This window comes from Dama dama, chromosome 5 (assembly GCF_033118175.1).
Source record: "Dama dama isolate Ldn47 chromosome 5, ASM3311817v1, whole genome shotgun sequence".
Classification (NCBI taxonomy): Eukaryota; Metazoa; Chordata; class Mammalia; order Artiodactyla; family Cervidae; genus Dama; species Dama dama.
In genome coordinates, this window is record NC_083685.1 from 108473285 (window position 1) to 108500741 (window position 27457).

The following is a 27457-nucleotide window of genomic DNA, read 5'->3' on the forward strand; positions in this document are numbered from 1 at the left end:
AACAGAGAAAGGTATGAATAAGAATAAAAATCATCAATTATGTCAACAACCAGACATATAACATTATTCATACCATTTCAGAGATATGATTCATTACCTTGTATGTGTAATTCTGTATTCTGCTTTTCAATTTTACATTATAATAAGTACTTTTCAGTGTTAGGAATTTACAAACCTCACTTTTAATTGCTGGGTGTATTCACCATACATATATGTCATACATATATGTCATAATTAGCTTAATTAGCATAATTCCCTTAGTGTTGGACAAATGTATTAATTCTAATTTTTTACTATCTTAGTAATGTCTGAAGAGACACTTCTAGGCATAAGGTATTTCTTGTATTTATGACTTTTCTTTAGGAGACTATATTCCTAATACCAGAACTGCCAGGTCAAAAGACATGAATATCTTTAGGCTCTTAACACGTACTGCCAGGCTGCTTTCCAAATAAATTACATGGATTTACATTCTTACTAGTAATATTAAGGCAGTCACATCGAGATTCATTTTTTTACTTCTGATTACATGACAGACAAAAGCTGGATTTCTCATTACAAGGAGGGCAAATATCTTAACTGTTATTATTCATTTGCATTTTCTTTCAATATTATCTGTGGCTTTTCACATGCTCATTTATCAAACTCTCAGTACTTTACCAACTGATTTGTATATAATTTCTTCCATTATATTAAGCTCAGAACGTCTACTTTCTTTGTGCTTTTAAATAACACATACAGTAATTTATCAATGAATCTTTCCTTCCATGCCCTCACTTAGCATAGCATCTCTCTAATCTCTGATTGTACCTCAAAATCATCTGTGGAACATTTGCCTCAGATATTTGGATTCAATTAGTAGAAGAACTAGGTAGATGTAATTTTAAAAAACTGAAACTGAAAACACCACATTATATTCTAGAATAGAATGACTGTCATTTTTTACTTTTTTCTGGTGGGCTAAAAGTTGAAATGAACCTGACTGTTTTAAGCTCTATCTTAATACTTTGTTATTGTTGTTCAGTTGTCAAGTAGTGTCTGACTCTTTGAGACCCCATGGACTGTAGCACGCCAGGCCTCCCTGTCCCTCACCATCTCCCGGAGTTTGCCTAAGATCTTAATACTTAATCTCCCTAAAACAAAGAGCTTTAAAAAAAAAAAAAAAAGACATGCAATAAATTTTGGGGGAAGAAGTAAGATGTCACTATTCACTATTGGATTTATAAAAGCCATGTCTCCTACCTGGTTGGAGAGTACTAGGAAAAGACAAGGTGACTTTTTCATCTTCATTTTGATAGTTAAATCCTGTAGCATGTATTTCTGGAATGGAAAAAAAAAAAATTACTTCACAAATCTGACTGGACCAAATCCAGGCTGCAGCAATTAACATTTTCAAGAGCAAAATCTCAAATAAAATTAAATATTCTGAATATAATAAATTAAGTTCTATTAACAAGAGTGTCATTTCAAATTAACCTATTTTAGACTATGTAACCTAAGCTAAACATGCGCCTTAAAAACAACTACACATCCTACATTAATTCACAAAACTTTCATGATATAAGGAAAATAGGGCTACTATAAATATGAAAAGGTTTTCTACCAGATTCCCAGACACACTTCATCCTTCTTTGTGTGATAATGATACTGCTTTATACGTTGCAGTCTTACTCCTGAACATGTGAAATAGGTTGCCAAGATTTCAGTGCTAAAGATATGTCAGTGATAAAGAACCCGCCTGCCAATGCAGGAGACACGGGTTACATCCCCGATCTGGGAAAATCCCACATGCAACTAATTTAAGCACATGCATGCCCACGCACCACAACTAACGAGCCTGTGCTCTAGAGCCCAAAACTGCAACTCCTGAGACCATGTCCGCTACTACTGAAGCCTGTGCACCCAGAGCACAGGATCTGCAACAAGATGAGCCCGGCACTGAACAGCCCTTGCACTGCAAGCAGAGAGCAGCCCCCGCTCCCCATGACTAGAGAAAAGCCAAAGACCCAACACAGTCAAAAATAATTAAAAAAAAAAACAAAACAAAAAAACAGATGTATCAGTGAAAGTTCTGTTCTCCCACTCAAACATAGGTAACAATTCCAACAAGATATAAGTCATATTTCCACTGAAATTCTTTGTTGTTACACTTTATAGAAATAAGGAAGGTAAAAACAGGTGTGCGGATTAAATTAAGGTTTTGATTTACTCCCTACCAGTAGTAAGAAGAGCCTGCTTATTTAACTGCTACTTCAGAATGCTTAGTTGACACTTTAGGAAAAGAGCTAAGCAGATCAACTCCCACCCACATCCTCACTCCAAAAGAAAAACTGCCCAAAGAGGTAGCCTCAATAAGCACTTGAAAAGATGTTCAACATCTTTAATCATCAGGGAAATGCAAGTCAAAACCACAATGTGATACCACTTCATACCCACTTGGACAACTATAACCAAAAAGACAATAATAAGTTTAGGGAAGATGTAGAGAATCTGGAACCCTCACACATTGCTGATAGGAATGTAAAAATGTTTCCAAATGTTCTGGGAAACAGCCTGGCAGTTCCTCAAAAGATTAAATACAGAATTAACTGTATAACCCAGAAATTCCACTCTTAGGTATATACCCAAGAGAAATGAATACATAAAGGTTCTTAGTAGTCAAAAAGTAGAAACAACTCAAATGTCCATCAACTGATGAACAGATAATATGGGATAGACAATGGAATGTTATGCGACAATAAAAAGAAATGAAGTGTTAATATATGCTACAATATGGACAAGCCTTGAAAACATGTTAAGCGAAAGAAACCAAACACAAAAGGCCACACATCTATATGAAATATTCAGAACAGATAAATCCATACAGACAGAAAGTAAACTAGTGTCTGCCTAGGGCTGGAAAGTCACGCAGAAATGGAAAGTGACAGCTCACGGGTACTTTCTTTTTGGGGTGATGAAAACGTTCTAAAATTGATTCTGATGGTGGCTTAAAAACCACTGAATTGAATTCTATAGTGCATGAATTATATCTCAAAAAGTTATTATTAAAAGAGAGGCAGCCTTATCAGTCATAGGCTTAAGTTTGATATGGGGAACAATGATTCAGATGTAATAACATTCTATGAGTCAGGCAAGATGCCCACAATTCACTCTTTTCTCATAAGTTATCCAAAGATTAAATTCCCAATGTTTCTAATATGATGGTTCAAACATGTTTTATAAAACCAAAATCATTATAAAACCAATAAGAATTTATAATTTGTTTTTAAAAGAACTTTATAATCAATTACTCCTCATTTTACAGATGAAGAAAATGATGTATATAAAGTAAATGATTTATCCAAGGTCACACTGCTGGACTAGAACTCAGTTCCTTTGCTATTCCTATTGCCAAAATTCTTTCTACTATCATAAGATAGCTCCTAAATTTGAACAGAAATTCAAGGTTTGGTATATATACAATACTGATGAAATAAATCCCTACTGAAACAATGACTTTTGCTGGCAAAAATCTGAGATTTGCTCTAACTTGATCCCCAAGAATAGAATATGCCTTAGCCTACAGGAAAGCTAAAAGGCACTTCAAGGAATAAGAATGCACTTCTCTAATTCAGATATAAACCAGATTATGGTACCTCTAAGGTACTCTGCGGAGAAGGCAATGGCAACTCACTCCAGTACTCTTGCCTGAAAATCCCATGGACGGACAAGCCTGGTAGGCTGCTGTCTGTGGGGTCACACAGAGTCGGACATGACTGAAGCGACTCAGCAGCAGCAGCAGCAAGGTACTCTGATCAAAAACTATCTTTATAAAAGTTTACTAAAACGAACTTGTTTTTATAAATGCACAAGAAAAGCTTCAAACTGGTAAGAAATGAAGACAGAAAAGCAAAAGAATAGCAGTTTTTAAATTGAAACAATCAAATACTGTATTGCTAGATTATATTCTACTGCATCTCCTTCCAAATGTACACATATCAACTACACCTGTGTATAAAACAAAGAGCAAAATTTCCTCCAAAATTCTCTCAGTAAAAAGAAAGTAGCCATATATCTGAATTGGGATACTCTTCCAATTACTTCACATGGACAAAATACTACTTTACAAAAGTAGAGTTTGAAATAACCTCAGTCAACTGTAGTTTTGTACATCACCACCACTATTCAGTGGCGCAAGCCAAAAATAAATCATCCTAACCATCTCCCCCTCCATGTCTGTTTGTCTCTAACACCATACATTCTACAAGCAAGTTCAACATTCTTAATCCCAGAATTTTCAAGGTTCCACCACTACAGCCCAGTCCTGTGTACCATTACGTCTCTCCTAGGTTGCTATAACAGCTTCTTAACTGGTCTGTTTCCATTTTTGCTGCCTTATAGTCTGTGTTATAGCAGTAAGGGTAATCAGTGAGATCTAAGCCTCTAATGGGAGGCCTACAATATTCAGAATGAAAATCTAAATCTGCTTAAAATGGGTGATTATTTCTTGGACAGGATCCAAAAAAAGCACTGATCACAAAATAAAAAAACTGATCAGATTTCATTAATATCCTACTGTATAACACAAGGAACTATATTCAATAGCCCTTGATAAACCATAATGGAAAAGAATATAAAAAAGAATATATATGTAAAAAACACTTAAAACTTGTAATTATCAAAAGACACTGAAGAAAATGAACAGGCAAACCACAGACCAAGAGAAAATATTTTACTTTGTATAGATGCAAAAAACTTATATCCAGAATATACATAAAAAATTCTTCAACCCAGTGATAAAACACAGACAACCAAAAACATCTTTAACAGAATCTTTGACATTGGTCTCAGGAATACAATATCTTTCTAGATATATTTCCTCAGGCAAGGGAGAAAAAAGCAAAAATAAACAAATGAGATTACATCAAACTAAAAGGCTTTTTGCACAGCAAAGGAAACCACCAATAAAACAAAAAGACAACGTATCAAATGGGAGAAGACATTTGCAAATGACATATCCTATAAGGGGTTAACCTACAAAACATATAAAGAACACATACAACTAACAATAACAACAACAACAAAAACAACCTGATTTGAAAATGGACAGAGGAGCTAAATAGACACTTCTTCCAAGGAAGACATACAAATGGCCAATAAACACACGAAAAGATGTTCAACATCACCAACTGTTCAGTGAGTTCAGTTCAGTTGCTCAGTTGTGTCCGACTCTTTGCGACCCCATGAATCGCAGCACGCCAGGCCACCCTGTCCATCACCAACTCCCGGAGTTTACTCAAACTCATGCCCATCGAGTCGGTGATGCCATCCAGCCATCTCATCCTCTGTCATCCCCTTCTCCTCCTGCCCCCAATCCCTCCCAGCATCAGGGTCTTTTCCAATGAGTCAACTCTTCGAATGAGGTGGCCAAAGTACTGTTAGGGAAATCCAATTCAAAACCACAATGAGATACTCCCTCATGTCAGTTAGACTGGCTATTATCAAAAAGACAAAAAATAAGAGGCCAGTGCTCTGTGACAACATGGAGGGATTGGGTAGGGAGGGAGGTGGCGTTCAGGATGGGTGGGTTCAGGATGAGGGGGACACATGTATTATCTATGGCCGATTCATGTTGATGTATGGCAAAAGTGAAAGTCACTCAGTTGTGTCCGACTCTTTGTGACCCCATGGACTATACAGTCCATGGAACTCTCCAGGCCAGAATACTGGAGTAGGTAGCCTTTTCCTTCTCCAGGGGATCTTCCCAACCCAGGGACTGAACACAGGTCTCCCGCATTACAGGCAGGTTCTTTACCAGCTGAGCCACAAAGAAGCCCTGATGTATGGCAAAAGTCAACACAACACTGTAAAGTAATTATCCTCCAATTAAAATAAATAAATTAAAGAAAAAAGAAGTAACAAATGTTGGCAAGGATCTACAGAAAAGGAAACTCATACACTGTTGGTGGGAATGTAAACCAGTATAACCACTATGGAAGACAGTATGGATATTTCTCAAAAATTTAAGAATAGAACTACCATATGATCAGCTGTCCTACTTCTGGTATTTATCCAATGAATAAAAAAACACTAATTCAAAAAGATATATGCACCCCTATGTTCACCACATTTACAATAGCAAAGATGTGGAAACAACCTAAGGACCCATCCACTGATGAATGAATTAAGATGTGGGATATATATAAAATGGAATATTACTCAGCCATCAGCTCAGTTCAGTTCAGTCGCTCAGTTGTGTGTCCGACTCTTTGCAACCCCATGAACCACAGCACGCCAGGCCTCCCTGTCCATCACCAACTCCCAGAGTCCACCCAAACCCATGTCCATTGAGTCGGTGATGCCATCCAACCATCTCATCCTCTGTCGTCCCCTTCTCCTCCTGCTCTCAATCTTTCCCAGCATCAGGGTCTTTTCAAATGAGTCAGCTCTTCGCATCAGGTGGCCAAAGTATTGGAGTTTCAGCTTCAAAATCAGTCCTACCAAGGAACACTGAGGACTGATCTCCTTTAAGATGGACTGGTTGGATCTCCTTGCAGTCCAAGGGACTCTCAAGAGTCTTCTCCAACACCACAGTTCAAAAGCATCAATTATTCGGCGCTCAGCTTTCTTCACAGTCCAACTCTCACATCCATACATGACCACTGGAAAAACCATAGCCTTGACCAGACGGACCTTTGTTGGCAAAGTAATGTCTCTGCTTTTTAATATGCTGTCTAGGTTGGCCATAACTTTCCTGCCAAGGAATAAGCATCTTTTAATTTCATGGCTGCAATCACCATCTGCAGTGATTTTGGAGCCCGAAAAATAAAGTCAGCCACGGTTTCCCCATCTATTTGCCACAAAGTGATGGGACCGGATGCCATGATCTTAGTTTTCTGAATGTTGAGCTATAAGCCAACTTTTTCACTCTCCTCTTTCACTTTCATCAAGAGGCTCTTTAAGTATTTCTTCACTTTCTGCCATAAGAGTAGTGTCATCTGCATATCTGAGGTTATTTCTCCCAGCAATCTTGATTCCAGCTTGTGCTTCCTCCAGCCCAGCATTTCTCATGATGTACTCTGCATATAAGTTAAATAAGAAGGGTGACAACATACAGCCTTGACGTACCCTCTTCCTATTTGGAACCAGTCTGTTGTTCCATATCCAGTTCTAACTGCTGCTTCCTGACCTGCATATAGGTTTCTCAAGAGGCAGGTCAGGTGGTCTGGTACTCCCATCTCTTTCAGAATTTTCCACAGTTTATTGTGATCCACACAGTCAAAGGCTTTGGAAAGTCAAGAAAGCAGAAATAGATGTTATTCTGGAACTCTCTTGCTTTTTTGATGATCCAGCGAATGTTGTCAATTTGATCTCTTGTTCCTCTGCCTTTTCTAAAACCAGCTTGAACAGCTGGAAGTTCACAGTTCACGTATTGCTGAAGCCTGGCTTAGAGAATTTTGAGCATTACTTTACTAGCCATAAAAAGAGGAAATACTGTCATCTGTGACTACATGGATGGACTTTGAGGCTACTGTGCTAAGTAAAATAAGTCAGATAGAGGAAAGGACACATACCATATGATACCACTGTATAAAGTAATTAGGGACTTCCCTGGCGATCCAATGGCTAAGACAGCATGCACCCAATGCAGGAGGCCCAGGTTTGTTCCCTGGTTGGGAACTAGATCCCACATGATGCAACTAAGAGTCTCCATGCCACAACTAAAGATCTTGGAACGATGATCAAAGATCCCACAAGCCGCAACTAAGACCCCGTGCAGCCAAAATAACTACACAAATATTTTTTTTTTAAAAACTAATTTAAAAAAAAGCAAAATAAATGAACAAATTAAATCAAACAAAATCAAACATGCAGATACAGAGAACACAGTAGTGATTACTCTGGGAGTGGTGAGTGCCCAGGAGAGGGCAAAATGGGTAAAGGAGATCAACTGTATAGTGATGAATGGAAATGAAATTTCTGGTGGTAAGCATACTATAAGGGCATACAGCAGCAGAAGTACAATGCTGTGCACATGAAAATTATAATGAAATGCTGTTGTGCATGTGGAGCAATAACCAGAACTCACATTTTGCCACTGATGCCTCACTGTTGTTCCTCAAAGACCGTAAGCATTCTCTAACCTCAGAGTTTCTGCAACTTCATGAAAAATTCTTTATCCCATTACCTACACATTTTATGTCATTCAGGTCTCTGCTCAAATCATTTCTTTGGAACTCTGTTCCATCACCTTAAACAACAGGCTTCATTCTATATTCTGTTCCTGTAATTTCTGAGTACTTATCACTACATTCATTACATTACATATTTGTTATTTATCTTCCCAAATTGAATACATGTATCTGGAATGTTGACTCCTAGTTTTGTCCACGACTCTACCGCCAATGCTAGAATGGTTTCTGGCACACAGTAGATTTAGTAATCATTAGCAGAATGAATAGGTCACTTCAAAAACAACATTCTAAGCGATTATATCATGAAGGTCGTCAATAGTACCCATATGGGGGGGTGGGAGGGGGGATCAGGATGGGGAATACGTGTAACTCTATGGCTGATTCATGTCAATGTATGACAAAACCCACTGAAATGTTGTGAAGTAATTAGCCTCCAACTAATAAAAAAAAAAATGGTACCCATATAAAATATATCAACAAAAAATACCTTTACTAATGATATATGAATGGGGATTTATGGCTAGAGAGAAAATTTTCAATTAAAACATAATACAGTAATTCAAAAAGGCCTTAGAAGATAGTATTTGCTCTGGAACAATTAGATTGTTCAAAGTGTGGAAAGGCATTAGGATAATACTAAAGATACATGAAAAGTTTCAATAAATATGCTTCAATAAAGTGGAGAAAAGGCAATAATACCAAATTAATGTTTACATTAATATAGTTATAATTTAAATTGTACATATGTAAACTGAGCATTATAAGTAGACAGTTTCCCACATCATGTATAAACAGTTATCGGTAACCTCAGATACGCAGATGACACCACTCTTATGGCAGAAAGCAAAGAAGAACTAAAGAGTCTCTTGATGAGGTGAAACAGGAAAGTGAAAAAGTTGGCTTAAAACTCAACATTCAAAAAACTAAGATCATGGCATCCAGTCCCATCATTTCATGGCAAATAGGTGGGGAAACAATGCTAACAGTGACAGACTATTTTCTGGGCTCCAAAATCACTGCAGATGGTGACTGCAGCCATGAAATTAAAAGACACCTGCCCCTTGGAAGAAAAGCTATGATGAACCTAGAGAGCATATTAAAAAGCAGAAACATTACTTTGCCGACAAAGGTCCATCTAGTCAAAGCTATGGTTTTTCCAGTAGTCATGTATGGATGTGAGAGTTGGACTATAAACAAAGCTGAGCGCTGAAGAATTGGTGTTTTTGAACTGTGGTATTGGAGAAGACTCCTGAGAGTCCCTTGGACTGCAATAAGATCAAACCAGGCAATCGTAAAAAAACAATCAGTCCTGAATATTCATTCGAAGGACTGATGCTGAAGCTGAAACTCCAATACTTTGGCCGTGTGATGTGAAAAACTGACTCAGGAGAAGACCCTGATGCTAGGAAAGACTGAAGGCAGGCGGAGAAGGGGACGACAGAGGATGAGATGGTTGGATGGAATCACCAACTCAATGGACATCAGTTAGAGCAAGCTCTGGGAGTTGGTGATGGACAGGGAAGCCTAGCATTCTGCAGTCCATGGGGTTGCAAAGAGTTGGACACAGAGTATGTCAGGCTGTATACTGTCACCCTGCTTATTTAACTTGTATGCAGAGTACATCATGAGAAATGCTGGGCTGGATGAAGCACAACTTGGAATCAAGACTGCTGGAATAAACATCAATAACCTCAGATATGCAGATGACACCACCCTTATGGCAGAACGTGAAGAAGACTTAAAGAGCCTCTTGATGAAAGTGAAAGGGGAGAGTGAAAAAGTTGGCTTAAAACTCAACATTCAAAAAACTAAGATCATGGCATCCAGTCCCATCACTTCATGGCAAATAGATGGGGAAACAATAGAAACAGTGACAGACTTTATTTTTTGGGGGTCCAAAATTACTGCAGATGATGACTGCAGCCATAAAATTAAAAGACGCTTACTCCTTGGCAGGAAAGTTATGGCCAACCTAGACAGCATATTAAAAAGCAGAGACATTACTTTGTCAACAAAGGTCCATCTAGTCAAGGCTATGGTTTTTCCAGTAGTCAGTATGGATGTGAGAGTTGGACTATAAAGAAAACTGAGGGTCGAAGAATTGATGCTTTTGAACTGTGGTGTTGGAGAAGACTCTTGAGAGTCCCTTGGACTGCAAGGAGATCCAACCAGTCCATCCTAAAGGAAATCAGTCCTAAGTGTTCACTGGAAGGACTGACATTGAAGCTGAAACTCCAATACTTCAGCCACCCGATGTGAAGAGCTGACTCACTGGAAAAGACTCTGATGTTAGGAAAGATTGAAGGCAGGAGAAGAAGGGGACGACAGAGGATGAGATGGTTGGATGGCATCACCGACTCAATAGACATGAGTTTGGGTAAACTCCGGGAGTTGGTGATGGACAGGGAGGCCTGATGTGCTGCAGTTCATGGGGTCGCAAAGAGTTGGACATGACTGAGCGACTGAACTGAACTGAAGCTTAACCAAACTTAACCTTGACAAAAAAAAACTTAAAAAAAAGAAATTTTAAATGGGAGAATAGTAATCTTATAATCAGGCATATGCAGTTATTCAAATCTGAGCCTTTACTGTCACATCTATAAAATTAAAATCATTACCTATTCCTTAGTTATTTAAAGATTATATATAATGCACTCTATGTAAAGGGCTTAGCATAGTGTCTGCTTATGACCATCAAAAAAATGAACACTCTTTTTCCAGATCACAATATATCTAACAGTTCTTTGTTAACTACAACTAATTGTTGTTGTTGAGCTCCTAAGTCATATCTGATTCTGCAACCCCATCGACTGAAGCCTGTCAGACTCCTCTGTGAATTAGATTTCCCAGGCAAGAATACTGAAGTGGTTGCCACGTCCTTTCCCAGGGGATCTTCCGGACCCAGGGATCAAACCTATGCCTCCTATTTGGCAGAATTCTTTACTGCCACCAGGAAAGCCCACTAACTCATTATACCTGTATAAATAAGGACTCTTGCTGAAATTACTTACAACAAAGTACTACATTTCAGAAAAAAACTAAACATAATTGGCATTTTGAAACATGTGGACATAAACACACATATTTGGGTATAAGCATGCATGTGTTGAATATGTATTTTAGTAATCAAATAAACAGAAGCAAAACTTGAATATAATCATAGCATGTATAAAACCATAACAAAAAAATCTTATACTCAAAACTAACAATATTCACCATGACTAAAAAAGTTTATTCATGACAATATATACCTACAAAGTTAAAAAATAATTTAAGATATAATTTTGACTTAGAAGTAAAAAGAATTTCAGAACTATGTACACAGTATGCTATCATTTATAAGCACACACACAATACATATGTAGATACAGATATATAAACATACATATATCTGTAGATATCTGAAGATATATAGACACACATGAACATATATGTCTATAAATGCTTAGAACATCTGAGGAAGGATACATACAAACCTGACAACTTTGTCTTTAGGCAGGAGAGGTGGAAGGCTGGAGACGGGGAAAGCAGGCTTACTTAGTACTGTGTACCTTTTGAATTTGGCACCATGTGAACATATTAATTATGAAAAATTTTGTAATGGTAAAATCTTTTGAAAGATACTCCTTTTGAGATCCTGGTCAAATTTGTATAGCATGCCCATTTATCAAACAAATCTAATGAATATGTGTTCTCATTCTGGGTTTTCCAAGTATGCCTTATTAGGGAGGAGGCACTCTTGCCTAGATCTTTAGGACTCTGACCAATCACAATTCAAAAACCACAAAAGGTGAAGTGACTCATCTTGTTTGCACAATCTACCAGTGCAAAAAGCTTTCACCATAACCAAAAGAAGGCAGACACTCTTAATCACTGTACCACTTCAGTTCAGTTCAGTTGCTCAGTCGTGTCCGACTCTTTGCAACCCCATGAACCGCAGCACGACAGGCCTCCCTGTCCATCACCAACTCCTGGAGTTTACCGAAACTCATGTCCATTGAGTCAGTGATACAATCTAACCATCTCATCCTCTGTCATCCCCTTCTCCTGCTCTCAATCTTTCCTAACATCAGGGTCTTTTCAAATGAGTCAGCTCTTCGCATCAGGTGGCAAAAACACTGAAGTTTCAGCTTCAACATCAGTCCTTCCAATTAACACCCAGGACTGATTTCCTTTAGGATGGACTGGTTGGATCTCCTTGCAGTCCAAGGGACTCTCAAGAGTCTACTCCAACACCACAGTTCAAAAGCATCAATTCTTCTGTGCTCAGCTTTCTTTATAGTCCAACTCTCACATCCATACCTGACTACTGGAAAAACCATAGCCTTCACTAGATGGACCTTTGCTGGCAAAGTAATGTCTCTGCTTTTTAATATGCTGTCCAGGTTGGTCATAACTTTAATTCCAAGGAGTCAGCATCTTTTAATTTCATGGCTGCAATCACCACATAGTCTCTGACAAAACTTGAGAACCTCTCTCACATGAGTTCTTCTAGAATACAGAGTTTGTTTTCTGTTTGATATTTGTGCAGGTATGCTATCTGATCCAGTACCTTTCCTTTAAATTACTCTGCTCACTTCCACAAAGAATACCAGGATCCTCAGGCCCCTGCATACGTCTACTTTACTTATGAACCTATCTGCAGGGTAGGAATAGAGAAGCAGACATAGAGAAGTAAAGACGAAGTAGAGACACAGAGAACAGAAAACTGATTTGTGGACACAGCGGGGTGGGGTGGGGTGGGGTGGGGGGTGGGCGGTGGGCAGAAGACAAGGTGGGGTGAACTGAGAGAGTAGCACTCACACACACACACACACACACACACACACACACACACACACACGCTACCATGTGTAAAATAGATAGCTCATGGGAAGCTGCTGTGTAACATCGGGAGCTCAGCTGGGTGCTCTGCGATGACATAGAGGGGCAGGATAGGGGGGTGGAGGGAGGGATGCTCCAGGAGGGGATATATTCTTATAGCAAATTCATGTTGTTGTACAGCAGAAACACAACACTGTAAAACAATTATCCTCCAATTAAAAATATTAAAATTAAAGATTACTTCATTGTAATTTTCCCCTTTTCTGCTGGCCTTTCTCATTTTATCATTTAATATGCTAATTCTGGTGTTCTCTTCTGCCATAACAGGCCTCAAGAGGGATACAATGCTTTTTATTTAGTAAGCACCTACCCCTATGAAGGAACCTACAGCTGTTAAGGCCAATTTGTATTAACAATGAGTAACACAATGAGGAATTACAAGGTAACTCCTGTTTTCCCTATTAAAAAATTCTAGGTCAGAGTTTCTCCTAACTGAAAATTTCTAAATATATCCATATGCACTTAGAATCCTATATTTCAATTTGATCTTTTATTCCATCTGTACCATGCTACCTAAATATTAAAAAGTAAAGCATTAAATATAAAAAATAAAGAATAAACAGTTTCCTTATTAAACACAGGCTTCGCGCAGGTCTCACTGGTTATCTGAACTCTTTACTGCACTGAAAATGTAAACATAAAACATTATCTGGGGACTTCCCTGGCAATCCAGTGATTAAGACTCCATGCTTCCAATGTAGGGTGCATGTTTCAACCCCTGGTAGGGGAACTAAGATCCCACATGCCATGAGGTCCAGCCAAAAAAAAATTATTTAGATGCTGAAGTGGCTCACATTCTTTTTTCAAATTTAAATAATACCAGTAGTCACATAAATTCTATTTTAAAGTATTACTAAATCCACAGAAGGTTGACCAAGAACTTAACAGATACTAAAAGTATCATTTCCTCCATGTCGTCTACTAATGGAACACTGCAGAGCAGCAGGGAAAGGATCATGTTCTCCTAAGCAGTACTGAGACAACAGAATTCCCATTAAGGAGTAAAAGCCAAGCTTTGGGATCTGGATTCACACTGCACCTAAAAAGCAGATTATTTTTCAGTCGCTCAGTCATGTCTGACTCCTTGCAACTCCACTGACTGCAGAATGCCAGGCTTCCCTGTCCTTCACCAACTCCCAGAGCTTGCTCAAACTCATGTCCGTTGAGTCGGTGATCCCATCCAACCATCTCATCCTCTGTTGTCCCCTTCTTCTCCTGTCATCAATCTCTCCCAGGATCAGGGTCTTTTCTAATGAGTTGGCTCTTCGCATCAGGTGGCCAAAGTATTGAAGCTGAAGCTTCAGCATCAGTCCTTCCAATGAATATTTAGGATTGATTTCCTTTAAGATTGACTGGTTTGATCTCCGAGCAGTCCAAGAGACTCTCAAGGGCTTTCTCCAACACCACAGTTCAGAAGCATAAATTCTTCTATGCTCAGCCTTTTTTATGGTCCACCTCTCATAGACATACATGACTACTGGAAAAAACCATGATTAAACGGACCTTTGTTGGCAAAGTAAAGTCTCTGCTTTTTGACATGCTGTCGAGGTTCATCACAGCGTTTCTTCCAAGGAGCTTTTCTTCCAAGGAGTCTTTTAATTTCATGGCTGCAGTCACTGTCTGCAGTGATTTTGGAGCCCAAGAAAATAAGGTCTGTCACAGTTTCCACTGTTTCCCCATCTATTTGCCATGAAATGATGGGACCAGATGCCATGATCTTAGTTTGCTGAAGCTGAGTTTTAAGTCAACTCTTTTACTCTCCTGTTTCACCTTCATCAAGAGGCTCTTTAGTTCCTATTTGCTTTCTGTCATAAGGGTGGTATAATCTGCATACCTGAGGTTACTGATATTTATCCCAGCAATCTTGATTTCAGCTTGTGCTTCATTCAGCCCAGCATTTAGCATTATGAACTCTGCATATAAGTTAAATAAGCAGGGTGACAATACACAGCCTTGACAAACTCCTTTCCCAATTTGGAACCAGTCTATTGTTCCATTTCCAGTTGAGGCTGTTGCTTCTTGACCTGCATACAGGTTTCTCAGGAGGTAGGTAAGGTGGTCTGGTATTCCCATCTCTTTAAGAATTTTCCACAGTTTGTTGTGATCCACACAGTCAAAGGCTTTAGCATAGTCAATGAAGCAGATGTTTTTCTGGAATTCTCTTGGTTTTTCTACGATATCGGCAATCTGATCTCTGGTTCCTCTGCCTTTTCTAAATCCAGCTTGAACATCGCGAAGTTCTCAGTTCACGTACCTTTGAAGCCTAGCTTGGTGAATTTTTGAGCATTACTTTGCTAGCATGTGAGATGAGTGCAATTGTGCAGTAGCTTGAATATTCTTTGGCACTGCCTTTCTTTGGGACTGGAATGAAAACTGACCTTTTGCAGTCCTGTGGCCACTGCTGAGTTTTCCAAATTTGCTGGCATATTGAGTACAGCACTTTAATAGCATTATCTTTTAGGATTTGAAACCCAGGCCTCCCACATTGCAGGCAGACTCTTTAACATCTGAGCCAGCAGGGCAGCCCAAGAATACTGGAGTGGGTATCCTATCCCTTTTCCAGGGGAACTTCGTGACCCATAAGTCAAACCAGGGTCTCCTGCATTGCAAGTGGATTCGTTACCAGCTGAGCTACCAGGGAAGCCCAAGAAGTAGATTATGAAAGTCAAAACAATGAAGTTTTTAGAAGATAATACAGGAAAATACCTTCATGATGCTGCAATGGGGGGAAATTTAAGAACAAAACAGCAACAAAGGAAAACAATGATAACTGGGGCTCTGTAATAAGCTGTGCTACGCTGCGCTTAGTTGCTCAGTTGTGTCTGACTCTTTGCGATCCCATGGACTGTAGCCCACCAGGCTCTCTGTCCACGGGGATTCTCCAGGCAAGAACACTGGAGTGGGTTGCCATGACCTCCTCCAGGGGATCTTCCCAACCCAAGGATCAAACCCAAATCTGCCGCATTGCAGGCAGATTCTTTACCATCTGAGCCACCAGGGAAGCCCTCTGTAATAAGCTAGAGGAGCGGGAAAGGGTAGGAGGTCGGAGGGAGATTCAGGAGGGAGGGGACATATGTACACCTATGGTTAATTTGTGTTGATGTATGACAGAAATCAAACCAATATTGTAAAGCAATCATCAATCAATTAAAAATAAATATAAATGAAAACAACGATAAATTTGTCCCTATGAGAATTAAGAACTTCTGTACATTAAGAGGAATCATTAAGAAAGTGAAGATGCAGAAGATATTTGTAACATGTAAGTGGCAAAGAACTTAAATCCAGAACATAAAAAGAATTCTTTTAAATTCTAAGAAAAAGACACAAAGCTCAGTAGAAAAATGGGCAAAAAATGTTTAACAGATACATCACAATAGAGGAAATAAATATGTCCAATATACATATAAAAGATAACTAACCTCATTAAAATCAGAAAATAAAAATTAAAACCTCCATCAAATACTCACCAAGTTAGCTAACAGCAAGAAGTCTGAAAATACCAAGTGTGAACGCGAACACAGCATAGCTGGAACCCACTCGTGGAAGTAATATAACTGCTATAACCCAAAGATATGTATACGCCATAACTGAGCAACTCCACTCCTAGGCATATACTTTATGGAAAAGTGGGCTTATGTGCACCAAGCTGAATAATAAGTAAAAACACCTTTGTGCATAGTAGCCCTAAACTGACACAATCCAAATGTTCATCAATGTCCACCAATGGGGGAATGGATAAAAATATTTGGTATATTCCTATAATAGAATACAGGGCAGTGACAAAAGAGAAAAACTCAAAGCTACACAAAATAATGTGGATAAACCTTTAAAACTTAATACCTTAAATGAAAGAAACCACACAGTATTTACTATGATTCCATTTTTTTTTTATGATTGCATTTTTATAAAATACAAAAAAGGGTAAATGAAGCAATATTGTTCAGGGATGCACACTTAAATTGTCACTACAAAGCAAATTAAGAAAATTATTACCTCAAAAGTAAGGTAATCTCTTCCAGGAAGGACAGGATGTGATCAGAAGGGGACATGTGAGCGGTTTATGAGGTTTAGTACCAAGCTATAAAACTGTTATATGCACATTTTTGAGGTAATGATAATTTTCACAATAAAAAGTTCAAAAATTTTTAGAGGGGGTCATACAAAAACAGATGGATACCAAGACTTGGCTGGTGGTCTAGTCCAGTAGAATCTGCTGTGCAATGCTGGGGATTCGGGCTGGGTCCCTGGTCAGGAAACTAAGATCCCAAGTGTTGCAGAGCAACTAAACCTGAACGCACAGCAGCTAGTGAGCCTGCACCCTCCAGAGTCCATGCACCACTGCTAGGGAGCCCACATGCCTCAAGTGGGAGGGCTGAGCTCTGCAAGGAAAAGACCCCTCAAGTCTCAACTAAGACCTAACGCAGCCAAATTTAAAAAAAAAAGAGAGAGAGCAGGATATCATCTAACCTAACCCCAAAACATTTCTTACACTGTTTTAAACATAACTAAACCAATTCAGCAGAACAGATTTCAATGACAAAAGGAATTTACTCCACAGAAAAGTAAAACCTTTCTATGAAGAAAAATGTAAACACTACTTAAAGACATAGAAGAGAAATAATAGAAAGGTAAATAATATTCTTAGTTAGGGATATAACAATGTTGTTAATTCTCTTAAGTCACGTACCATATGATCTCAATAAAAACACCAACAGGAATTTTTTCGTTTTATAATTATGCAATTTTACTCCAATGTTCATATGCAAAAATAAATAAGAGAAACTCAGTGAATTCAGGGTCTTCCCAGGTAGCTCAGAGGTAAAGAATTCGCCTGCCAATGCAGGAGACGTAGGTTGGATCCCTGGGTCAGGAAGAACCCCCTGGAGGCAGAAATGGCAACCCACTCCAGTATTCTTTTTTTATTTTTTTTCACTCCAGTATTCTTGCCAGGATACAGGCAAGATAGATGGACACAGGAGCCTGGCAGGGTACTGTCCATAGTGTCACAAAGAGTTGGACACGACTGAGTGATTGAGCACATACATACATACATATAGGGAATTCAAAAAAGAAAAGTGCAATGAGAAGGCTTGTTTCACCAGATAGCAGAACAGATTACAGAGTTATAATAACTATAGTAAGCATGGAAATAAACTCAGGGATACAGAACATATTCAAAAGTAAGAAGCAGATTCAAATATATATGTAATTCAGTATATGATAAAGGTGGCATTTGGATATGGGGAAAAAGATGGATATTCCATAAATGGTGTCAGAGCAAAAATTTAGTTGTAATCATATCTTATACCTAAGAGGAAAATTTCAGATGGAACAAAGATTTATATGTAAAAGCAGGAACTATTAATAATACTGATAAAAAAATAATCTCTGGCTAGAGGAAGCTTTTCTAAACATGTCTTTAAGCACATGAAAAGGTACCCAACATCATTAATTATTAGAGAAATGCAGATCAAAACAACAATGAGATTTTCACCTCACATCTATAACAGAATGGTTATCACCAAAAAGTCTACAATTAATAAATGCTGGTGAGGATGTGGAAAAAAGGAAGCCCTTGCACACTGTTGGTGGGAATGTAAATTGGCGCAGCCACCGTGGAAAACAGTATGGAAGTACCTCAAAAAGACTAAAAATAGAACTACCATATGCTTGGTGATTAGTCACTCTGCTGTCCATGAACTCCAATAAGTCGGCTCTTTGCATCAGGTGACCTAAGTATTGGAGCTTCAGCTTCAGCATCAGTCCTTCCAATGAATATTCAGGGTTGATTTCCTTTAGGATTGACTGCTTTGATCTCCTTGCTGGCCAAGGAGGCTCTCAAGAGTCTTCTCCAGCATCATAATTTGAAAGCACCAATTCTTCAGCATTCAGCCTTCTTTATGGTCTAAATCTCTCATCCATATATGACTTTTGGAAAGACCATACCTTTGATTCTACGGACCTTTGTTGGCAAAGTAATGTCTCTGCTTTTTAATGTGCTATCTAGGTTTGTCACAGCTTTCCTTCCAGACAGCAAGTGTCTTTTAATTTCATGGCTGCAGTCACTGTCTGCAGTGATTTTGGAGCCCAAGAAAATAAAATCTGTCACAGCTTCCACTTTTCCCCATTCTATTTGCCATGAAGTGATAGGACCAGATGCCATGATCTTAAGTTTTCTGAATGCTGAGTTTCAAGCCAGCTTTTTCACTCAGCTCTTTCACCTTCATCAAGAGGCTCTTTAGTCCTTCTTCAGTTTCTGCCTTTAAGAGTGATATCATCTGTGTATCTGAGGTTGTTGATATTTTCCCCAAAGACGTGATTCATCCAGCCTGGCATTTTGCATGATGTACTCTGCATATAAGTTAAATAAGCAGGGTGACAATATGTGGCCTTGACATACTCCTTTCCCAATTTTGAACCAGTCCATGGTTCAATTTTGAACTACTGTCCCATGTCTGGTTCTGTTGCTTCTTGACCTGCACACAGATTTTTCAGTAAACAGGTAAGGCAGTCTGGTATTCTCATCTCTTTTAGAATTTTCCAGTTTGTTGTTATCTGGCAACCCACTCAAGTATTCTTGCTTGGAGAATCCCATGGACAGAGGAGCCTCATTCATGGGGTTGCAAAGAGTTGGATACGACTGAGTGACTTAACCCTTTCACACAGTCAAAGGCTTTAGCACAGTCAATGAAGCAGATGTTTCTCTGGAACTCCCTTGCTTTCTCTAAGATCCAATGAATGTTGGCTATTTGATCTCTGGTTCCTCTGCCTTTTCTAAACTTTGCTTGTACATCTGAAAGTTCTGGGTTCACATATTGCTGAAGCCTAGCTTGAAGGATTTTGAGCATAACTTTGCTGCCATGTGAAATGAGTTCAACTGTACCGTAATCTGAACATTCTTTGGCATTGCCCTTCTGGGACTGGAATGAACACTGACCTTTTCCAGTCCCGTAGCCACTGGTGAGTTATCCATATTTGCTGGCATATTGAGTGCAGCACTTGAACAGCATTATCTTTTAGGATTTTAGATAGCTCAACTGGAATTCCATCACCTCCACTAGCTTTGTTCATCGTAGTGCTTCCTAAGGCCCACTTGACTTCACACTCCAGAATGCCAGGCTCCAGGTGAGTGGCTACCCCACTGTGGTTTATCCGGTTCACTGAGACCTTTTCTGCACAGTTTTTCTGTGTATTCTCGCCACCTTTCCTTAATCTCTTCTGCCTCGGTTATGTCCCAAATGTTTCTGTCCTTCATTGAGCCCATCCTTGCATGAAATGTTCACTGGTACCTCCCAATTTTCTTTTTAAATACATGAAAAGATTTTTAACTTTACAATATAAAGAAATGCAAAGTAAAAGCAGTGCAAAATAACAAATTTTTTACCATCAGACTAACAAAAAAGATCAAAAAATTTGAGAAGATACGCTGCTAAGCATGCTGTCTGACTAATAAGCTGGTAGATGTTGGTACAATCTCTATAAAGTAAATCTGACAACATGATCTCTATAAATCAGACAATATCAAGCAAGACTATAAATATACCTCCTGACCCAGCAATTGCACCTCCAGGAGTTTATCCTAGAGACCTAGTCACATGTGCAAAACGATGTGAGATACGCACAACACCACTCACTGCAGTATGGGTCCTTAATGACTTATTATAAACTCATTTCACTAAATAATAAAAAAGAGGAAGCTCTTTATGTACTGATTTACAACAAGCTCCAAGAAAACAAAGTATAAATCAGTTTCTCAGAAGACGCTACATTTATATTAAGAAGGAAGTCTACAATTAACTAAAGTTGGTACTTCACCAGTAAAATTTACCAGAAGCAGTAAGTTTTAAGTTTAGAACAACACCTCTTCTTCCTTACTTTATCTAACTTTTTAATGTTAGCCTTCTACATACACATATATATTCTGTCTCTCTCTCTGCATTCAAAAAGTCTTCCTATATTAATACTTGAGCATGATAATCTTGGGTTGAAAGGTAATCATTAGTTGAGCCATGAAACTAATGAGCCAAGAAACTAATTGGCCTTCCCCTTTTGCTTAAACATAATGAAATTTTTAATCACTGAAAAGGAAGTATAAAGAGAGAACTACAAGGTGGTACACTCAAGAGACCACATTTTTTAAAAGACTGAAATGGAAAAAATTAAATAAAATCAGCCAAAGTTGTCAAAGTTGTCTGATTCTGCCTTCATATTATATTGAGATACAAAGTTCCAGAAAAACATCTATTCCTGCTTTTTTGACTACAGCAAAACATTTGACTGTGTGGATCACAACAAACTGCAGAAAATTCTTCAAGAGTTGGGAATACCAGACCACCTGTCCTGCCTCTTGAGAAATTTGTACGTAAGTCAGGAAGCATCAGTTAGAACTGGACATGGAACAACAGACTGGTTCCAAATAGGAAAAGGAGTACGTCAAGGCTGTATATTGTCACCCTGCTTATTTAACTTATATGCAGAGTACATCATGAGAAACGTTGGGCTGGAGGAAGCACAAGCTGGAATCAAGACTGCCGGAAGAAATATCAATAACCTCAGATATGCAGATGACACCACCCTTACGGCAGAAAGTGAAGAAGTACTAAAGAGCCTCTTTATGAAAGTTAGAGGAGAGTGAAAAACTTGGCTTAAAGCTCAACATTCAAGAAACTAAGATCATGGCATCCGGTCCCATCACTTCATGGCAAATAGATGGGGAAACAGTGGCAGACTTTGTTTTGGGGGGGCTCCAAAATCACCGCAGATGATGACTGCAGCCATAAAATTAAAAGACGCTTGCTCCTTGGAAGAAAAGCTATGACCAATCTAGACAGCATATTAAAAAGCAGAGACATTACTTTGTCAACAAAGGTCCGTCTAGTCAAACCTATGGTTTTTCCAGTAGTCATGTATGGATGTGAGAGTTGGACTATAAAGAAAACTGAGGGCTGAAGAATTGATGCTTTTGAACTGTGATGTTGGAGAAGACTCTTGAGAGTCCCTTGGACTGCAAGGAGATCCAACCAGTCCATCCTAAAGGAGATGAGTCCTGAGTGTTCATAGGAACGGAGAAGGCAATGGCACCCCACTCCAGTACTCTTGCCTGGAAAATCCCATGGATGGAGGAGCCTGGTAGGCTGCGGTCCATGGGGTCGCTAAGAGTCAGACACGACTGAGCGACTTCACTTTCACACATTGGAGAAGGAAATGGCAACCCACTCCAGTGTTTTTGCCTGGAGAATCCCAGGGACGGGGGAGCCTGGTGGGCTGCCATCTATGGAATCACACAGAGACAGACACGATTGAAGTGACTTAGCAGCAGCAGCAGTTGATAGGAAGGACTGATGCTGAAGCTGAAACTCCAGTACTTTGGCCACCTGATGCAAAGAGCTGACTCGCTGGAAAAGACCCTGATGCTCGGAAAGATTGAAGGCGGGAGGAGAAGGGGAGAACAGAGGATGAAATGGTTGGATGACATCACCGACTCAATGGAGACGAGTTTGAGTAAACCCTGGGAGTTGGTGATGGTCAGGGAGGCCTGGCGTGCCGCAGTCCATGGGGTCACAGAGTTGGATACAACTGAGCAACTGAACTGAAGTGAACAAATGTAAAATCTAAAAATCTCAACTTAGAAGCTCCAATTCAACTGTACTTGCAAGGTTTCTTTATAAACTGTCTATGTGGAATTCAGAATGTTATTTCCTCCAAGCCACTGCTGTATTGTAACAGGAAATCTAGCCTAAGTGGTTCTAAGTAGTTCTATATAGTCCACATACACCTGTATAATTCAGCACTAGATTAAACATGTGATGATGTGCTTTTTTTTTCCGGCAAGCTACCTACCATATTATGTCCACGGTTTTAGAAGCCATTCTGCTGTATGTACAGTTGCACTTCAAGCAATACCTAGATTCAAAGTTCCATATTTTGAAATGGATTTATATAATAATCATCCTACCTTATTAAGCAATCTAAAAATTTTAAAGAGAATTAGTCATATACCAAATATACATGAAACCCAAAATGACTGCTACATAATTAGTTAAAATGGCTTACCAGCAATGCAAGTATCAGAGTAACACAAAGACAGATTCTAGACCTGGTTCTGCCACTGATTATGTGGTATTACAGTATTACTTAAATCTCTGGATCTGTTTTCCTTATGTATAAAACAATTAGAAACTTTATTTCAAATAACGGAGTAATATGTAAAGAAACTTTCCTCCTCACTTACCCAGCTCCCTTAAAACTAAAAAAGTTAAATGGGGAGAAAAAAAATCTAAAAAGCATCAAAAAGAAATAAGAAAAGGAAGCCAAGATGAAGAATAAATAGGATTCCAGAAGCAGGAAGCTATTCTATACCAGGTCACTTTTGTTCTAAAGTCATTTGCTGATCTCGTATACATGCCTTAAAGGCTGAATCTGGTGGGCCCCTGGGACAAAAAGTGGAATTCAGGGTCTGTCAAGACTTCGGGGTGGGGGTCAAGGTAAACCAATTCCTCCTTTGGATCTGAACCTCAAAAGGTGATAACCTTATAGTAAAGGTGACTAAGAAAAAAAGTAGTCCACACAGGAAACCACTTAGACTTCAGAAAACCTAAGGCCTGATACTGGAAAAAGATTATAACTGAGTACCAGTGACTCCCAGATAAAGTAAACAAAAGTCCTCCCTAGATGAAGAAAATATCATCATCTTATTTTGATGACACAATTTTCCTAATTTAACATCCAATAATCTAATAAAGCCTGGTATGGAGGACAAGACAAATTAAATGAAAACAGTTAAAACAATGTCTTTATTACTCAAAGACATTTAACTAACTAAATATACATATATACATAAGAAAATTAAACTATACCACAATAATACCATATAAATCAGAGGAAGATAAATGGAGATTAAGTGCTGTAAGATACCTGTACTACCTAGAAGGGAAAAATGATCAATTAATACCGATTTTTTTTTTTTCTGCCTATAAAGCGTGGCATGCAGGAATTCTCTGACCAGGAATCAAACCTGTGTGTCCTGCAGTGGGAGCATGGAGTCATAACATCCGAACCACCAGGGAAGTCCCAACACTGGATTTTTTTAAAAGTCAGGGATGGCTGTTAATTCCCAGAGTATTGACACACATCCAAAAAACAACTACAAATAAAAAAAATTGTTTTTAACTTTTCTAAAATTACATACATAAGAAATACATAAGAAAATGGTACATAAAAAAAGCCAAATAACAGTAATTACATTAAATGTAAATATATTAAACACTTTAGAAGACAAAAATTTTCAGACTGGATTTTAAAAAGAAAAAAAAGTAAAAAGAGCTGTTTACCTAAAACATAAAGATTTGAAAAGAGTGAAGGTAAAGAATGAGAAAAAATTGCATACAAACATTAACCAATAATTCACAAAACAAACAGGAGGAAAAAACTGGTAAAAATGAAGATTTAAACAAAACTAACAAAGTTGACTTTGTAAGACATACATAAAACACTACATCCAACAGCTATACTCTGCTCCTAGTTTTTTTAATTTGTTTTTAAGTTTTACTTATTTATTCATTTTTGGCTGTGTGGGCTCTTAGCTGCAGCACAGAGGCTTCTCTGGCTGTGGCTCTGTCGGTGCAGCACACGGGCTCCCCAGGCGTGGCGCCAGGACCCCACAGTCGCAGTGCCTGGGCTTAGCTGCCCTGCAGCAAGTGGGATCCTAGTTCCTGGACCAGGGATAGAGCTCGAGTTCCTTGCATTGACCACCAGGAAATCCCAGCTATATACTTTTTTGAAGCACACACAAGCATTTTAAAAGCTGACCATATCTTAGGCCATAAAGCAAGTCTTACTGAGCACACAGTACACATGTAGACATCATACAGTAAATAAAACTAGAAAATCTCCAGGTACAAATAAAAATTCCACAGACCAAAAATAGGAAAATATTTTTCACTGAATGATAAAAACTGAACATCAAAAAATGTAGAAGATGATCAGTGGCTGCCTGGGGAAAAGGAAAGGGAGAGAAACAGATTACAAAGGGGCATGAGGAAATACTGTATGGGTGATGGGTATGTTCATGACCCTTGCATTCACAGGTCAAAAGGTATCAAATTATACATTTTCTGATATGCAGCTTATTATATATGAATATTGTATATACCTTCACAAAGCTATAAGGGGGGTGGGAGGGGAGAGGAGGGAAGGAGCAACAGGAATAGCAAGCAACAAGAGCTATAGTCACTGCCTGGAGAATTTTCCCCAAAACAAACAAATCCAAAAAAGTGTGGGATATAGCTAAAGTGCAGGACATTTTTAGGAGGAAAATTTACAGCTTCAAATGAATATACTAGAAAAGCAATTAATAAGCCAAGCATCCATCTCAAGAAATTAAAAAAAAAAAATCTTAGTTGTTTTATAAACAAACCCAAAGAAAGTAGAAGGAAATAATAAAGATAAGAGCAAAAGTTAAGGAAACAGTAAACAAACATTCAACTGAGGATTTTTTAAAAAATCAAAAGTGAGGGTTTCCCTGATGGTCTCGCTATTTTATTATAAGGGATCTCAAAGCAAAGATGCCTTGCAATTCTAAAAATTTGAAACTATTCACAGGAGAGATTTTTCACACAATGTTCGATGGCAGTTCTAAATATAGATTAGAGGTTTGCCCAAATATTGATTCCCTGGCCTTTGGGTCAGCCAGCGATCCTGAGCAATGAGAGGCTCACCCTTCTTCTGTGAGCCTCTCCTTTCCAGTGTACCAAGAAAATATCCTTTTCTATTAATATCTTGGGGGAAAAAAGCTAAGAAGCACTGATGTGGAGAACAATTAACTCTTAAGCATATAAGAACAGCATATATATTAGGAAAAAAAGACAGAAGATACTAAACAAGTAGTGGCAAGGATGCGTACAAAAGGGAAACTCAGTAACACTGCTGGGGATGGAAACTGGCACAGCCGTTACGGAGAACAGCACAGATTCTTCAAAACATTAAAAAACAGCTACTTCACAGGGACTTCCCTGGGGGTGCAATGGGTGAGAATCCACCTGCCACTGTAGGGGACATGCATTCGATCTCTGGTCTAGGAGGATTCTACATGCCGTGGAGCAACTAAGCCTGAGGGTCACAGCTACTAAGCCTGAGTGCTGCAACTACCGAAGCCCATGCTCCCAGAGCCTGTGCTCTGCAACAAGAGAAGCCACAGCAATGAGAAACCAGCGCACTGTAATGAGAACAGCCCTTGCTCGCCACAACTAGAGGAAGCCCGCACAAAGCAACGAAGACCCAGTGCAGCCATAAATAAATGAAAATTTTTAAAAAAAGAGAACTTTATGATCCAGTACTCTCACTTCTGTACACAAAGGAAATGAAATCAGTACCTCCCAAGTTCACTGCAGTTTTACTTACAATAACTATAACACAGAAACAACGTAAATGTCTGTCAATGATGGATGAATGGATAAAGAAAACATGGTGGGTTTGTGTGTGTGGCTGTGTGTATGTGTAAGTAGAATATTGCTCAGTTACTTCAGCTGTGTCAGACTCTTTGTGACCCTATGGACTATGGCCCACCAGGCTCCTCTGTCCATGGGGATTCTCCAGGCAAGAATACTGGAGTGGGCTGCCATCCTCCAGGGGATCTTCCCGACCAAGGGGTTGAACCCTCGCCTCTTTTGTCTCCTGCACTGGCAGGAGGATTCTTTACCACTAGCACCACCTGGGGAGCCCTAAATGGAATATTATTCAGACTTAAAAAAGAAGAAATTCCTGCCATTTGTGACAATGCGGATGAACTCGGAGGACATTATGCTAAATGAAATAGGCCACACACAAAAAGAAAAGTATTACATGATAGCACACAGTGGAATCTAAAATAATCAAACTCAAAGAAGCAGAAAGTAGAATGGTGGCTGCCAGGAGCTGGAGGGAGTGGGGAATGGAGAGATATTGGTCCAGGATATGAAGTTTCAGTTATGGAAGATGACTAAGTTCTGGAAATCTACTGTACAGCAATGCGTTTGTTGTTTTGCGGGCTTAAAACTTGCTAGCAGGTAGATCATAAATGATCTCACCACAAAAAAACAAAATGAAGCAAGGAACAGAAAAATGGAAACTATGTGAGGTGATAGACATGTTAATTAGCTTTGATGATTACTTCACAGTGTACATGTATATCAAAACATCAAATTGTATACCTTAAAAACAGATAACTTTTGCTAATTATACTTCAATAAAACTGGAAAAAATATCATATAATATAGTATTATATAATACTATGGAATCATTTTTCTCTCCATTTAATCTTCTTTAAAAAGTATATAATTTACAATTTTTATGTTCTCCATTTCCTTAATACTAAAACACCATACAGAATCTCTATAATTAGTAAATATCTTTTAATTAAC

At 38.7% G+C, this 27457-nt stretch overlaps 1 protein-coding gene across 1 annotated transcript in view; it reads right to left on the reverse strand.

Annotated features, from left to right (window-relative positions):
- The window catches only part of NPEPPS (aminopeptidase puromycin sensitive), a 109155-nt gene that overhangs the window by 45768 nt on the left and 35930 nt on the right, over positions 1 to 27457 (reverse strand). The window contains exon 3 of the mRNA XM_061143861.1: positions 1243 to 1320. Within this exon, the coding sequence (XP_060999844.1) occupies positions 1243 to 1320 (78 nt within the window). The remainder of the gene's footprint in view (positions 1 to 1242; positions 1321 to 27457) is intronic.